This window comes from Anastrepha obliqua, chromosome 3 (genome assembly GCF_027943255.1).
Source record: "Anastrepha obliqua isolate idAnaObli1 chromosome 3, idAnaObli1_1.0, whole genome shotgun sequence".
NCBI classification, from domain to species: domain Eukaryota; kingdom Metazoa; phylum Arthropoda; class Insecta; order Diptera; family Tephritidae; genus Anastrepha; species Anastrepha obliqua.
Window position 1 is genome coordinate 116,714,083 of NC_072894.1, and position 13,889 is coordinate 116,727,971.

The 13,889-nt window shown below is 41.0% G+C and overlaps 1 protein-coding gene across 1 annotated transcript; it reads right to left on the reverse strand.

Moving 5' to 3' along the window:
• Positions 1–9,592: 9,592 nt before the first annotated feature.
• LOC129242172 (uncharacterized) lies at positions 9,593–10,713 on the reverse strand. Its single transcript, XM_054878735.1, has 2 exons — positions 10,656–10,713; positions 9,593–10,554 (listed from the first exon to the last, which is right to left on the reverse strand). Exons 1-2 carry the CDS (start codon positions 10,684–10,686, stop codon positions 9,593–9,595), a joined length of 993 nt encoding a protein of 330 aa, XP_054734710.1. The 5' UTR covers positions 10,687–10,713.
• Between the last annotated feature and the right edge of the window lie 3,176 nt (positions 10,714–13,889).

The following is a 13,889-nucleotide window of genomic DNA, read 5'->3' on the forward strand; positions in this document are numbered from 1 at the left end:
AGAGGTCGAGCCAAGGAGCACCAAGAGATTTGGTGGCTCCTAAAACACTCAGGCTAAAAAGCCCATTGTATTTAAAGCTCTAGAAAGAGGGTAGATAGTCAAGGAGGGAGGGAGAAAAGTATCAGAGAAAGAGATAGGAAAGAATAGAGACAGAGATAGAGATAGTTAGTCCTGTGAGAATTTTCCAGATTGTTTGGCACATCTGTAAATATGCTCCAGTTTTAGAGAACGAATATTACTCATTCCCATGACATCGGAACCCAATACTCGTAGTCGCGCTCTAGCAAAGGCAGGACACTCACAGAGAAAGTGCTCAGTGCTATCCGCCTCCTCCAAGCATGACAGGCATACCGGGTCCTCGATGATTCCAATGGTGGTCATATGCTGACCCCATGGGTTGTGTCCTGTAATGATGCCGGCCATCAACCAAATGTCTTTCCTTCTAAGTTTTAGTAGAAAGTTTGACAGTTTTCTGTTCGGACTTGTCACAAAACACTTTGCAGTTCTGCAGCGTTCTAGACCGGACCATCGCTCTTTATGTAGATTGCCTACATAATCGTTGATCCAATTCTTGATTCCTGCGGGACTGATTCCGATTATTGGCTCTGGCCCCTATGGGGCACCGCTGATCCACGGTTGGCCAACTCGTCAGCAATTTCGTTTCCTTGAACACCGGGGTGTCCCGGAACCCATATAAGTACAAGCCTGTTTTGTCTTGCGACAGAATTAGGCTTCTTCTTACATTCTTGAACAATCTTTGAGGTTTGCTTCGCGTTCTCCAGGGCCTTCAATGCAGCCTGACTGTCACTGAAGACTCCAATCTGTTTCCCGCTCCATCTCCTCTCGATTATCCATTCGGCTACTTTTAGGATGGCAAAAACTTCTGTTTGGAAAACAGTTGCCATTCCCCCCATAGCATAGTGATACTTATTACTATCGTTTAAGTACCATCCGGCTCCAGACCCTATTTCAGTCTTGGACCCATCGGTAAAGAAAATATCCGTCAAACCTCCCTGCATGCATTCTGGATTGCTCCATTGCTCACGCAATGGAAATCTGACATCAAATTTCCTTCCGAATGAAACTGTGGATATCAGGTCATCTTTAGGTGCCAAAAACAGTGGATACTGCTCCGACAGCAACTTAAAGATTTCTCTGAGTCCCGAAGTTCCATCTTCGTGCCAGAAACCATATTTATGGAGTCTACACATTGCTTTTATTGCTTCCTTCCTTAAGGATTTATCCGATGTTAGCGCACAGACTTCGTCCGCATATGCTTGGACGTGAAAGCCGAGTTCCTGCATCTCCACTAATAGGGAGTCTACGACGAAGCACCACAGCAGCGGAGAAAGAACACCCCCTTGGGGACATTCTTGCTTGGCCCTGACTGTGATTTGCTCGTCATCGCTCCCACCAGCGGTTAACAGCCTCTCAGAGAGCATGGAGTATATCCATTTTACAGTGGTTTTATTAACTCCGTGTCGTTCGGCAGAAGAACATATCGAGCCGAAAGTGGCATTATCAAAAGCCCCCTCAATGTCCACGAACACGCCCATTGTGTATTCGTCAGCTTCCAGGCCAGCTTCCAGGCCAGCTTCAATCTTGCTAACAAGATCATGTAAGGCTGTAGGGGATGTATTACTCCTTGCCATTCTTTGCAATGTAAAACGCGGCACATCGAAAGTCTTTGATGCAAAAAGTGTGCCCATCTCCTTATTCCTAACAGCTACAATGGCTTTTTTCATTATACCGGGGTTCCATTTCCTTATTTCTCCATTTTTGGCATGTCTCAATATGTATAATTGTTGTAATATAAAATATTGTTCAGATCAAAAGTTTTATCTCGAATGCAGAGAATCAAGATGTACAAAACTTTGATACGTCCGGTGCTTACTTATGGTGCTGGAATCTGGACACTGAAAGTTAAAGATATAAACCGGCTATTGCGATTTGAAAGTTTGCGATGTAAAGTTGTGCAATTTTTCTATGATTTATATAAAGTTTGAAACCTGAATTTTATGTGGTTTTTATTAAACAATGAGCTAGACTTTTATAAAAAAACAATGAACATTCAAAAAGAAAAAGAAACGTAGTCAAAACGGACCAAAATATTGATCTGCTCTCATTTGTCGCCGGCTGTATGCAAATACCCCGGCATGCTGCTGTTAACATAGGAGTTAAGGTGATGTACGCACGAAACAGCTGGTTTGACTCACCGGCATTAGGAGCTTTAAAAAATAAAGATAATACATTTTTACTCTCATCATCTCGGAATCTCGGAAATAGCAAAATATTGTTCACAGACAGTTGAGAAGAGAATTAAAGTGTACTTTAAAGTCAAGAATAAATATTGGCTCACTTCATTGCTTTTCAAATTTTATTCCCTTCAACTTCAGTATCAAAGGTTTTCCTTGTAATGCACGCCCCTCGCCACCATTGTTTTCCTCATCCTCGCCATATTCATCTTCCTCCTCTTCCTCATCGTCTTGCCCTTCTATATCTGCATCCGAACCACTGGCGTTCGCATTACCTAATGCCGCTACAAATTCCTCTTCCGCTTCTTCTTCATCGTTTTCGTCTTCATCATATTCATAATCGGCGACTTGTCTGCGGCTTCGATCATGATCGCTTATCTTGCTTATATCCGTGCGGGGCGGGTATTGAACGAGCACATTTTCCATGCGCGTAATACCAGCAGTGCTCACGAAACTCGGCAGCCAAGCAACCCAAGCGACCACTAAAAATGTGAAATATAAAAAAAGAAAAACAAATTTCAATGTGCATTTTTTTGATAAATATCAGTTGCTTTGTATTGAGATTTCTAACCTAAAGAAATCAAAGCAGCCTTGGTCACTTCCGTCAGTTGCATCGCTTCGGTGTGTCTTGCGCAGGCGTCTGCATGCACAACATTGTCGCCGTTGACTTTTTATACTCCAACCTATGGAATGATGTAATTATTATTTTGAATGCAATAAAATGTAAAATTTACAAGCTCTGCGAGTATAGAACAAGTTTTCGATATCATTTTTCATAGTCAGGCGTTTCTGTGAAATGGAAAGTGAAAGTGTGTCTATTTGTCTGTTGGACACGGCTAAAAAGGTAAAATTTATTAGAGAAAATGTGTCGATTTGAACACGCCAGCGTTCATAAGTATGCATGCTATGCTGGTGCAATGCTTTTGTTTTGCTGGCATTAAAATATGCCTTCAAAAACTATTTGATAATAAACTGGTTATGCAATATGTAGTCACCACCAATGCCTACGAATTATTCCTTTAGAATTTCTTTAAATTAAATTTTTTACAACAGCTTTTATCGCTAAAAGATGGCATATGAATGCGCTTCTCATGGGTATTTAACTTTCGGTTCTGTGGACTTTACAGGTTCCTCGAATTGGTGTAGTTGTGTGGACTTTTATCTACAGCAGTGGTCGCCAACCTTTTCAATGTGTTGAGCTACTTTCAAGATTTTGAAATAAACAGCGAGCTACTTGCACAAGCCAACATAAATTAAATAATACACAGTTATATTCGATATACAATACATGTATTTATTTTACTAATATACGTTCTATATATAATAAACTTATGACTTATAGTGCTTATACTTATACATAACTACATCCATGTTCACACCTTTCAATCGTAACAAATTTTTTTGCAGTCATAATGGCAAATCACAAGCGACTTAAAAAAACAACAAAACAATAATAGTACTTTATTATATAAATAAAATATGGGCAGATAAAAAGAGCATATTTAATGAGAAGGTTGACATTCTGACTCATCGATCATTTTTTTAATATTTGCAGTATAATTTGATACAGTCATTCGAATACAGTTATCCAAATGTATATCTGTAAGCCGATTGGGGTATTTATTTTTAATAAATTTCATATTGGAAAAAGAAGATTCACACAAATAAGTTGAACTGAATAACGCTTTCACTTTCAACGCAACACGACATAAAACTGAATACTTATCTTTACTTATTAAAGTACATATACATTTTGTATTTGAACCTAAAGATTTTAAAGTCAAGTCACTTTGAAAAGCAATCAGTTCCATTTCTGTCACTGCAATGTCTTCGCCAAAGTTGTTCATAACACAAGTTGCAAACTGTTGTATATCAATGTCCATGAAAGCTGAAACAACAAATTGCGTCACTAAAGCAATTTTGCTGAAATCCTTGAAACGATTTTTGAAGTTTTCCTTCAAGTTAGAAACTATTTCCATATGATATTTACTGTCATAGGGCTCTAATAGATTTTTGGATATCTTTTCGGAAAGAATAGGAAATGCTTAGTATCGCGGTTCTTTAGGTTTTGTTCCCAAAATTCAAGTTTTGTAATAAATGCATTTATATCAGAAATCATTTCCGCTAATTCTTTATCCCTGCCTTGAAGCTGCAAGTTAAGCTCATTTAATTTCTCTGTAATGTCCACAAGAAAATCAAAATCTCTGAGCCAAGTCGAATTTTCCAGTTCAGGAATCGGTTCATCGCGTTCTTTGAAAAATTGGAGTATAGCAGGCAGGACATCATTGAAACGTTTGAGCACTCGTCCTCTGCTTAACCATCGCACTTCAGAGTGAAGAAGTAGCTCTCCGTATTGACAGTCAATTTCATCAGCCAAGGTTTTAAATAATCTTCTTTGTAACGCTTGAGCTCTAATCTTGTTCACAATTTTCACCACCAGTTTCATAACGTTGTTCAAGTTTAGAAAATTTCCACATAATGCTTGCTGATGTATAATACAGTGGTAACTAAGAAATTGTGGAAAACTTTCATCCTTAGACATAGCGCCACGAGCCCCTTATCACAACCCACCATAGCTGGAGCAGCGTCAGTTGTCAGGCCTACCATTTTTGATATTGGAATTTTCTCAGAAGAGATGAGATTTTTTAAATGAGAAAACAGCTCTAGCCCAGTAGTATGTCCTTTGAGTGGAATAAACTTCAAAAGATCATCTTTAATTCTAAAATCACTAAAAGCCATCCTGACAAATATGGCCATCTGTGAGGTGTCAACTACATCTGTTGATTCATCCAGTTGCAGTGAAAAATAAATACAGTTATCTAAGTCACTTCTTAACTGTAAAAAAATATCATTGCTCATTACTTCTACTCGCCTCATCACGGTATTAGCAGAAAGTTGCATAGATTTTATAGCAGACACTATTTCGTCTTTATTTCTAAAGTTGGCGAATAAAGAATCTGCAGCTTCCAAAAATGCTTGTTTTATGATTTCCTCGTCTTCATAAGGTTTTTTCTTGTGTGCAATTATCTGGGAAACACGATAAGATGCTTCAGTTGCAGCCTTATTTTTGTCGATTGTTTTCAAAAATATTGACTATTGTCTAATTAACTGGATTTTTAAATGTTTCAGTTTTTCTTTTCTGGTGGCAGAATTTAACGGGAATGTCTTCTCAAAATTCGAATGTACAATTTTATGATGCCTCTCAATATTTCCTTTTTTAGTTCCTTTTTTAGGAACTGACAGATGTATTACATAACAACCAAACACTTTTGCCTTTAACTTCTGTGAAGAAGTATTGTTCTTCCCATTCCGAATGGAAATGGTATGTCTTTGCCTTCTTACTACTGCTTGCCATAATGTTTCGAACTCTAACCCAATCGCTGCACGCAGAACGTTGATAATGCCGTTCAGTATTAAACTGAGCGCAATGTCGACGTGCATTGCGTATATATAAAGCCAAAAAATTCTCGAACACGCTTATCGGTTCCAGCCGATCCTAGAACGGAGACGCGACTTCGCGTCATGTTTGTCGGCGCGAAATCGCTTGCCGCATTGTTGCCGCTGTTTATCTATTCATTATGAAAATTTCTGAAATTTGCTAATACTGGTATGATTTTCAGACTTTTGGATTTTTTGCAACGTGAGCAGCGCGAGCTACCAGAATTGCCTTTGGGAGCTACCGGTAGCTCGCGATCGACGGGTTGGCGACCACTGATCTACAGTGTCCGACTCGAAGTGGAACCAATTAAAAAGGCCATAAATTTAGTTTGGAAAATTACTTTTATTCAATTCAAAGTAAAAAATGTGTGAAAATAATACAAAGTTAAGAATCAATTTGCTGGATATGACCACCTTTTGCCTAGAGAATCGCAAGCTGCCCGAAAGTGACTTGCAGGTATTTTGGACAATGGCTTTTTCATTTCGCGGACAATGGCTTTTTTCAGCGGCACGAGACAGGTGAATCTTTCAGTTCGGACCTTACTCTCCAAAATGGATCTTAGTCTACATTTGGACCATGCTCTCTACCGGACGCGCGTCTGTTGAATTTGAGAGCTATTGTGTCGACGTTATGAAGTTCGGAACGTTCTTGGTTCGCTCGAGCTTTGTCAGACGGTGTCGAGTGTTAAAACGTCCATGAACTGCCACTAAAATGTTTGCCTGCTCACAGCTTCATAGTAACCTCCAGAATACTTTTCCGATAATATTTCGCATTTACCTTGACATCAGGCTCGATGAAACCAATTGGAGAGCGCCCATCTGCGGCTACAGGGGCCACACCAACCAACCTGTGGCGGGTGCTACCTTCTGGTGGCCAATGGATGGCTCAAAATCTCGTATGAACGCTCGGTCAAATGAACCCTATCGTTTTGGGAACTTACGAATTGCTCAATTTGAAAAATGTTCTCGTCAGAAGACACAAGGTTCGGAAATTGAGCGCTTTCGGCCAAGCGAAGCAACTCCTTCGTTCTCTAAAGTCTGAACTTGTTGCTGCTTTGGTGTGAGATCATGCGCTTTTTGGGTCCTATAATGCTTGACTTTGAGATCCTTTTTCAGTATGCGCCGGATCCTACGGTCAGATATTTTCAGTTCTTTCGCGATTTGATTGACATTTCGTCGGGAATTTCGCTCAAGTCGCTTTTTAACTTTTTGAACCATTTGTTTGGCCATTTGGCGTTGTGGCACTTTCATTCACTTACAGTGATGCCCATATGTTTGATCAGAACAGCTGATTGCATCCGGTTCGGTTATGGCCCAGGTACGGCCACTAATTGCAGCTTAAATTATACGTTAAGGAATATATTGGTTAGAATATATGCTAGAAAAATGACCTATAATTAGACTTAGCAGGTGTACCAAGCTCGATTCCAGACACTACCTGTTTAATACTTTATTATAATTTATTAATATTTTAAACAGTCGAAAGAACATCGAACAAAATTTAAGGAAAGGAATGAGAATTTGGATCAGAAATCAGGGGCGCTCAAGTCGAGAATGAATCACAATAAAAATTGTTAAATTTTTTCTTCGAATTAGTCAACTAGTTTCTAAGTTAGGGCCGTCACGCTTTCATTGGACAAACTTTTTTATAATTTTTTCCTTCTTATGGAAGTTTTTACTATCACACCTAGCTCACTATAAATGTTTCATATCTTCAACTGAAACTGGCTATTAACAGCAAAGCGCTGTGGATGTATATACCAGTTATCATAAGGTCAAGACGACAATACAACGTCAGGGGAACTGAACAGTCTCCAACGCACAGCTTCTGTAGGTCTCACAGGAGCCAGTAAGTAATGTTCAACGCACCCGAGAAATGTGATCATGAAATCAATTTCTAAAGAATATACAACTCCACTGGCTGGGAGAGTTTGGTTTCTGGAATCATTAGCAGTTCTTTATGGTTTTTCATGGGTACATTTTTCATTAGCTTCTAGGAAGAGATACAGAATAAGTTTATGTCCTTCCTTCGCTAGATTTCAGGCCTTCTGGATAAAAATTCGACTCACACTTAATACGTAGTACCAAAGCTGCAAACTTGACGAAAGTAAGGAAACTTTTCTTCACTATTCTTGTAGATGTGCAGCCTTAATTCATAAAAGACGTTGGACTCTAGACAGCTTCTCAAAGCAAAAGCTAAGCGTATCAAAATGAGGGTGGACCCAAAATTTAACAATTTACTGATAATTTCGTCTACATAAATGCAAGAAAGATTTGTTATGGTTTATCCCCATTTTGATACGCTTAGATTGAAACATTGGTTTAAAAGTATTTTTATGTTTTACAATCTCGAATTTTGCGTGTCTAAAATCTGAGAAGACTATCTCAAAGGTACTAATTCAGCGGCCGCCGTAGCCGAATGGTTTGGTGCGTGTCTACCATTCACACGTGAGTAGGGTCGAATATCCGTGCATGAAACACCAAAATGATAGAAAAAAGTTTTTTCTAATAGCGACCGCCCCTCAGCAGGCAAGGCAAACCTCGGAGTGTATTTTTGCCATGAAAAAGCTCCTAAGAAAAAACCTCTGCGTCTGCCGTTCGGAGTCGGATTAAAAGGTCTTTCCATTTCTTAAAAATACGAACTCGTTCAGCATAAATTGGAGGAGGAGCTCGGCCAATCTCCCGAAAAGGGTGTAAGCGCCAATTATGTATGTACGTATGTATGTATATCGCTTCCAAAATTTTGCGAAATCAGCGCTAAAGGAACTATCAGTAGATGTCTGCATATGATGCACTCGTTTCTTTTCTTAAACTAAAGGTAAAACGGCGGAAGTACTGGCAATTGGGGAAGCCTGTAGGCTACTAATCAGAGATTTATCCTTTAAGGGCAATACCGCTGCAATCCAGGCACTGGGTTTGGCTACTACAACATCTAAAATGGTGAAACAAAGCAGGAATAGCCGCATCATCTTGAGGGAAACCCATAAAGTTACCTTAATCTGGGTTCCGGGACATCGGAACATTGAAGGTAACGAAAAAACAGATGAACTGGAAAGAGGGGGATCTGCCATGAACAACGTTCTTGCATAATCGGTATTCACACCATTAGGTGCAGTCAAGAATGCAATTTCCCAAAAATACCTTCGAATCGCGGATTGTAGGTGGAAATCCCAGACGAAATGCAAAATTAGTTGAACGTGATAGCCTACTTACAACCTCAAGCAATCGTCGACATTAATAAGCATGAAACGACGGGACGCCTGGATACTAACGGCAGTCATAACTGGCTTTTGGTCTATCGGAAAATATGCAGCTAAAATGGGTATCCCTCATATTATATACTGTCACAGTTGTAAACAACCGGAGAAAAAGGAGACAATCTTCCATTTCCTCTGTGAATGCCCTGCCCTATGGAGAGACAGAATGTTAACCCTGGGCCGACCGCTGGCTTAGACGTCAACAACCTAATAAGGTTCTTAAACCGCACAGACTGTATATAGTCATGCTGTAAATAACCGTTATGCAAGTTGGTAACGAGGATGTGGCAAAAAAATGGAGCGGAAGCGCTAGTTGGATTCTGGAAGAATCACCACTTTAACCAACCAACCAACCAAAGGTAAAACGAAATATCTCTATGGAGTTTGAGAAGGGCCATAAACTTCATCGTTCCCTACAGGCCTTAATTTAAGATTTGGGAGGTTTCTAACTCCTTGTCTTACGCTCATTTTTGCTATTATTTGGTGTTTCAGTTTCCGGATTTCTTTATGCAATTTCGAGAATTAAAGGTTTTTATATTTTTTTTAATAAATAGTCTTATATTTTTCCTACAAAGCTAAACAATAAATTAATAAATAAATGCAACCAACTTAATTCAACACAAAGAGTGATATAAGCCTAAATCAAACGGAGTTCGCAGCCGTTTCAACTTGCGCTGGTTCGGTCGCTGGTTTCGCTGCTTGCACGATTTCAGGTTTGGGTGCATCGGGAGCTGGTTTCGTTTCCCCCACTGCAGTTTCGTTTTCTAATGGTTTTTGATTCGCTACCTCTAATTGTGTCTCAGCTGGTTTCACTTCTTGAGGCAGCTTGGTAACCAATTCAGGTTCTTTCAGAATTTCCTCAACACCCGCAATAAGCTCTTCCTCTTCGGGTGTGAAAATAGCATCTGGTTTGCTGGTGACCCCAGCAGCAGCAGCAGTAGCAGCTTCATCCTCGTCCTCATCATCATCACCGATCACCTCTTCGATGGTTTGTTGTATGAAATGTTCGAAGAGCTGGAAATACTGCAGCGCATTTGTGGCCACTTGCTCTGTGGGTAAAGTGGTGACTTTCTTTAGTGCATCGCGTATGAGTATAAGTACTGAAGTGTTGCGTGATGGTGCGGCGGGCGTATTGACGATTGGTGTATTGCCTTCGCCACCACTTTGTGCAGGTTCCTTGACGGCATCGGTTTGCGCACTGATTGCTGGTGCTGCTAAGGGCTCAGCTTCGGGCACAGCCACAGATTCAACTTCCTTCGTTGGCACCTCTGACTGCACGATTTTTTCAGCCTCCGCGGTAGGTGATTCACGGCGACGTCGATGTCTACGATCGATATCACCATCGTCATCACCATCCTCCTCGCTTTCCTCTTGCGAATCATCTGGAATTTGCTGTTGCAGTTGTTGTTCTTGCGCAAAATTTTGTGCTTGCACTTCATCATCCTCCTCGGAGTCGTCTTCGTCGGAATAAACCTGACGGGCGATGCGTAGTTGCGAGTGCTCAGCTTTGGAAGCTGGCAAAAATGCGCCTGCGCTGCGTGTTCCACCATTTACTGCAGCTGCATCGATTACGCCAAGACAAACATACAAGACCGCTAATAAAGCTGAAAGTGAAAATCGATAAGTGAAAAATTGGAATTAAATTATAAAGATATGCAATTTTAAATGTCGATTTTATTATTGTATATTTTTAGAGAAAACCCACCGATACAGCTACTGAAGATACGGACACCCATTTCGTATTTTACTTTATTAGTCTGCAGTTTGCGCGATCTTTATGAGCGAATTCAGCGCGCCGCAATCGTCTTTTATATACCCAACCATAGTTGGGCATATGTAGGTATGTATGTATATACACAAATATATCAATACACAAACGTGCATAATTACATACATATCAATACATATATAATCACAAAAAGGTACCAATAGCTGTCGAAAAGAAATGAAAGTAAAAACCAAAATCAATTTCGTTGTTCAACAATGACAAAGACAGCATAAGGCAACGCCTACTGCGCAGCGCGCGCCGGCTGAAGGAAATGAAACTGTGCACATATTCTCTCCCTCAGCATCTTTCAAGTTGCTGAATAGGTACCTTAACGCTCGATTTATTTGTGAGTGCGGCGGCTTATCTTTTTACCTTATTGTTTATTTTTTATGGCTGTTTATTTCCAAAAGAAAGCGAAATTGTTTGCACTTCTTCTCTGTATTTATGGAAATTTGTTTTAGTGGCTCTGCTTAAATGTTGCCTAATAGCTGCGTATTGATTTTACGTATTGACACCTCTGTTTCGCGTTGGTGATACTTCGATGATTTATATTTGCAAATACTTAGAAAGAAAGACTAGCTATTGTGTTGAAGAATTGGGATTTTTTGAAACTGGCGAACGCCTCCGGCACAACCAATTAGCTCTATTAATTATTTTCGGTAGGAAACAAGAAACTAAACTAAACTAAAAATGTCAAAACGCAAACGATAGAAATAAGTGGAAATCATTAACTTTGGCACTATGCGCCACATAGTCGGTGCTTGAGCAAACTATGATAACATACAAAAGTCTGATGCTGCTACATTTTTGCACAGGTAGCTTCCTTCAATCTTCAGGCGCAATGCAAGGTCTCTACTTGCCACTTCGGAACCACCTTCTGCTTTATTTTATGTTGAATAATGAATGCCTTTTTGAAAGTGTTGCTCTAAAAATAGTGTTCCTTAGGATTATACTTGGAATGACAACAGTAGCAATAATTTAAGAACTCGCTATTTCGGGATTTTTAATGCAATCCCGACAATTGGGGACCGATTCCGATAGGCAATATTCTTTACTTTGTAGACCCAATAAACTATGAATGCATGTATGCTTGCACATCTGTAGCAGTTCTCTAAGGTTCTGTGCTTGGCCCACTGCTCTGAAACATCATGTCCGATGGCGTTCTGCGCTTCAACGTACCCAAAGGCGTCAATATTCTCGGGCTCGCTGACAATATCGCAGCAGTCATTACTGCTAAAAGACTAAGCGACATCTACGAAGAAGGTAACCGATCGTTAATTCATGGCTGGTGCAAAACAGCCTTTAACTCACCGAGCAGAAAATGGAGTTCGTTCTCATGTCTAGCCGGGAAAAAGTAGAGGTGGCAACCATACTAGTGTGCAGTCACAGCATCACAATACTGCTAGCAGTAAAATACCTGGGAATAATGATAGACAGGAGGTTATCGCTTAAAATACGCCTGAGTATACGACCGAAAAAGCATCAGTGACTATGTCGGCTTTAGTGCGGATAATGCTAAACGCGCGTGGACCAAAGCAACGGACATTGTGAAGAACCCAATACTAAGAGAGGAGCTCCCTTCACGGCATAAAGGCTATATATCATGTATCGTTTATGTGCGTTTCGAGTATAAAAAAAAAAAAATAAATAATTGGCGCGTACACTTCTGTTAGGTGTTTGGCCGAGCTCCTCCTCCTATTTGTGGTGTGCGTCTTGGTGTTGTTCCACAAATGGAGGGACCGACAGTTTCAAGCCGACTCCGAACGGCAGATATTTTTATGAGGAGCTTTTTCATGGCAGAAATACACTCGGAGGTTTGCCATTGCCTGCCAAGGGGCGACCGCTATTAGAAAAATGTTTTTATTAATTTTGCTTTCACCGAGATTCGAACCAACGACCCCTCAGTGAATTCCGAATGGTGATCACCCAACCCATTCGGCTACGGTGGCCGCGTTTCGAGTATGCTCCGCCTTTAAAACTGTGTCGGAAGAAGCAAGGTTAGTAGACCGGATTTGCGAAGCTGGCTAGAAAGAAAACCGATGCAATAGCAGAGACGATGAAGTAACTAAGGATCCTCGGCGTAGGAGCCGCTACTAACGCGCCCTCCCCCACGTTGTAGTGCTTGGCGGCGTTCCCGTTGGGTGAGGAGTTCGGCGAAACAACAGGCTTGTCCTGGTTTCAAAAGGGTCACTTGAGAGTAGCGCGCCAACAGGTAGGTAGGTAGGGGAACAGGTCGAAGTACCGCTCTGGCACTCCCCAAGTAGCACAAAGCCCCGTTTTGATACCATTATGAGACCACCGACAGGAAGATATCTACATCCAGCCAGAGCTGTTGATATAATGGAGAAGATTGATGGAATTTAGGTTACCGCACTGCCCCAGGCTGTCGAAAAAAGGAGCACCCAGTGACTTTAGTCCTCTAGCTGCCAAGCACGGACATTTGCAGAGATTTACTGGACAACAGTCCCCATCTCTGAAAGGACCCCACAGCTTCTGCAATGGCGGTTAAATGGTAAATCTAACTTTTCCGCGTGTATGCCGATCGTCCAATAACCGGTAAATACAGCTACGTGTTTGGAAACTGAATGGCGTGTAGTCCCTAAGGCTTTCAGAATTCTCCCTATATTGTTCTAGGGCTAAAGCGTTTTCGAAATAGCACATGAAGAATGGAACTCCATCTTTTCTGCGCCTTCCAGAGAAATAAGTTGTGCAGTTCCCCTTTAATAAAAGTCACGGGGATGCCGATGTAAGGGGAGGGAGGCCCTGACCGTAGTAATTTAATTTCAGATCAGAGGAATGTTACCTACACACCCAAGAGATTTGATCTCCTCCTTACAGGAGTTTACTAGTTTGGTTCTGCACCACCGCGTCATCAGAGCCTTGATCGCGGCTTGACTATCGGAAAAAATGTTAATTTCTCTCTCGTTCCCACGTTCCCTAAGCATTTTGCATGCCTGCAGGATCGCAAAGACTTCTGCCTGAAAAACACTAGCAGTGTTGGGCAGTTTTAAGGAGATAGATAAAGTGGCTGATTTAGAGAAAACCTCTGCTCCAACTCCCGATTCCATCTTGAAGCCGTCAGTGAAGACAGAGGTGCAAGCTTCGGTGCAAGTTTTCCCTTCGTTCCAATCCTGCCTACTTGGAAAGATTGCCCTGGCACGACTCTCAAAC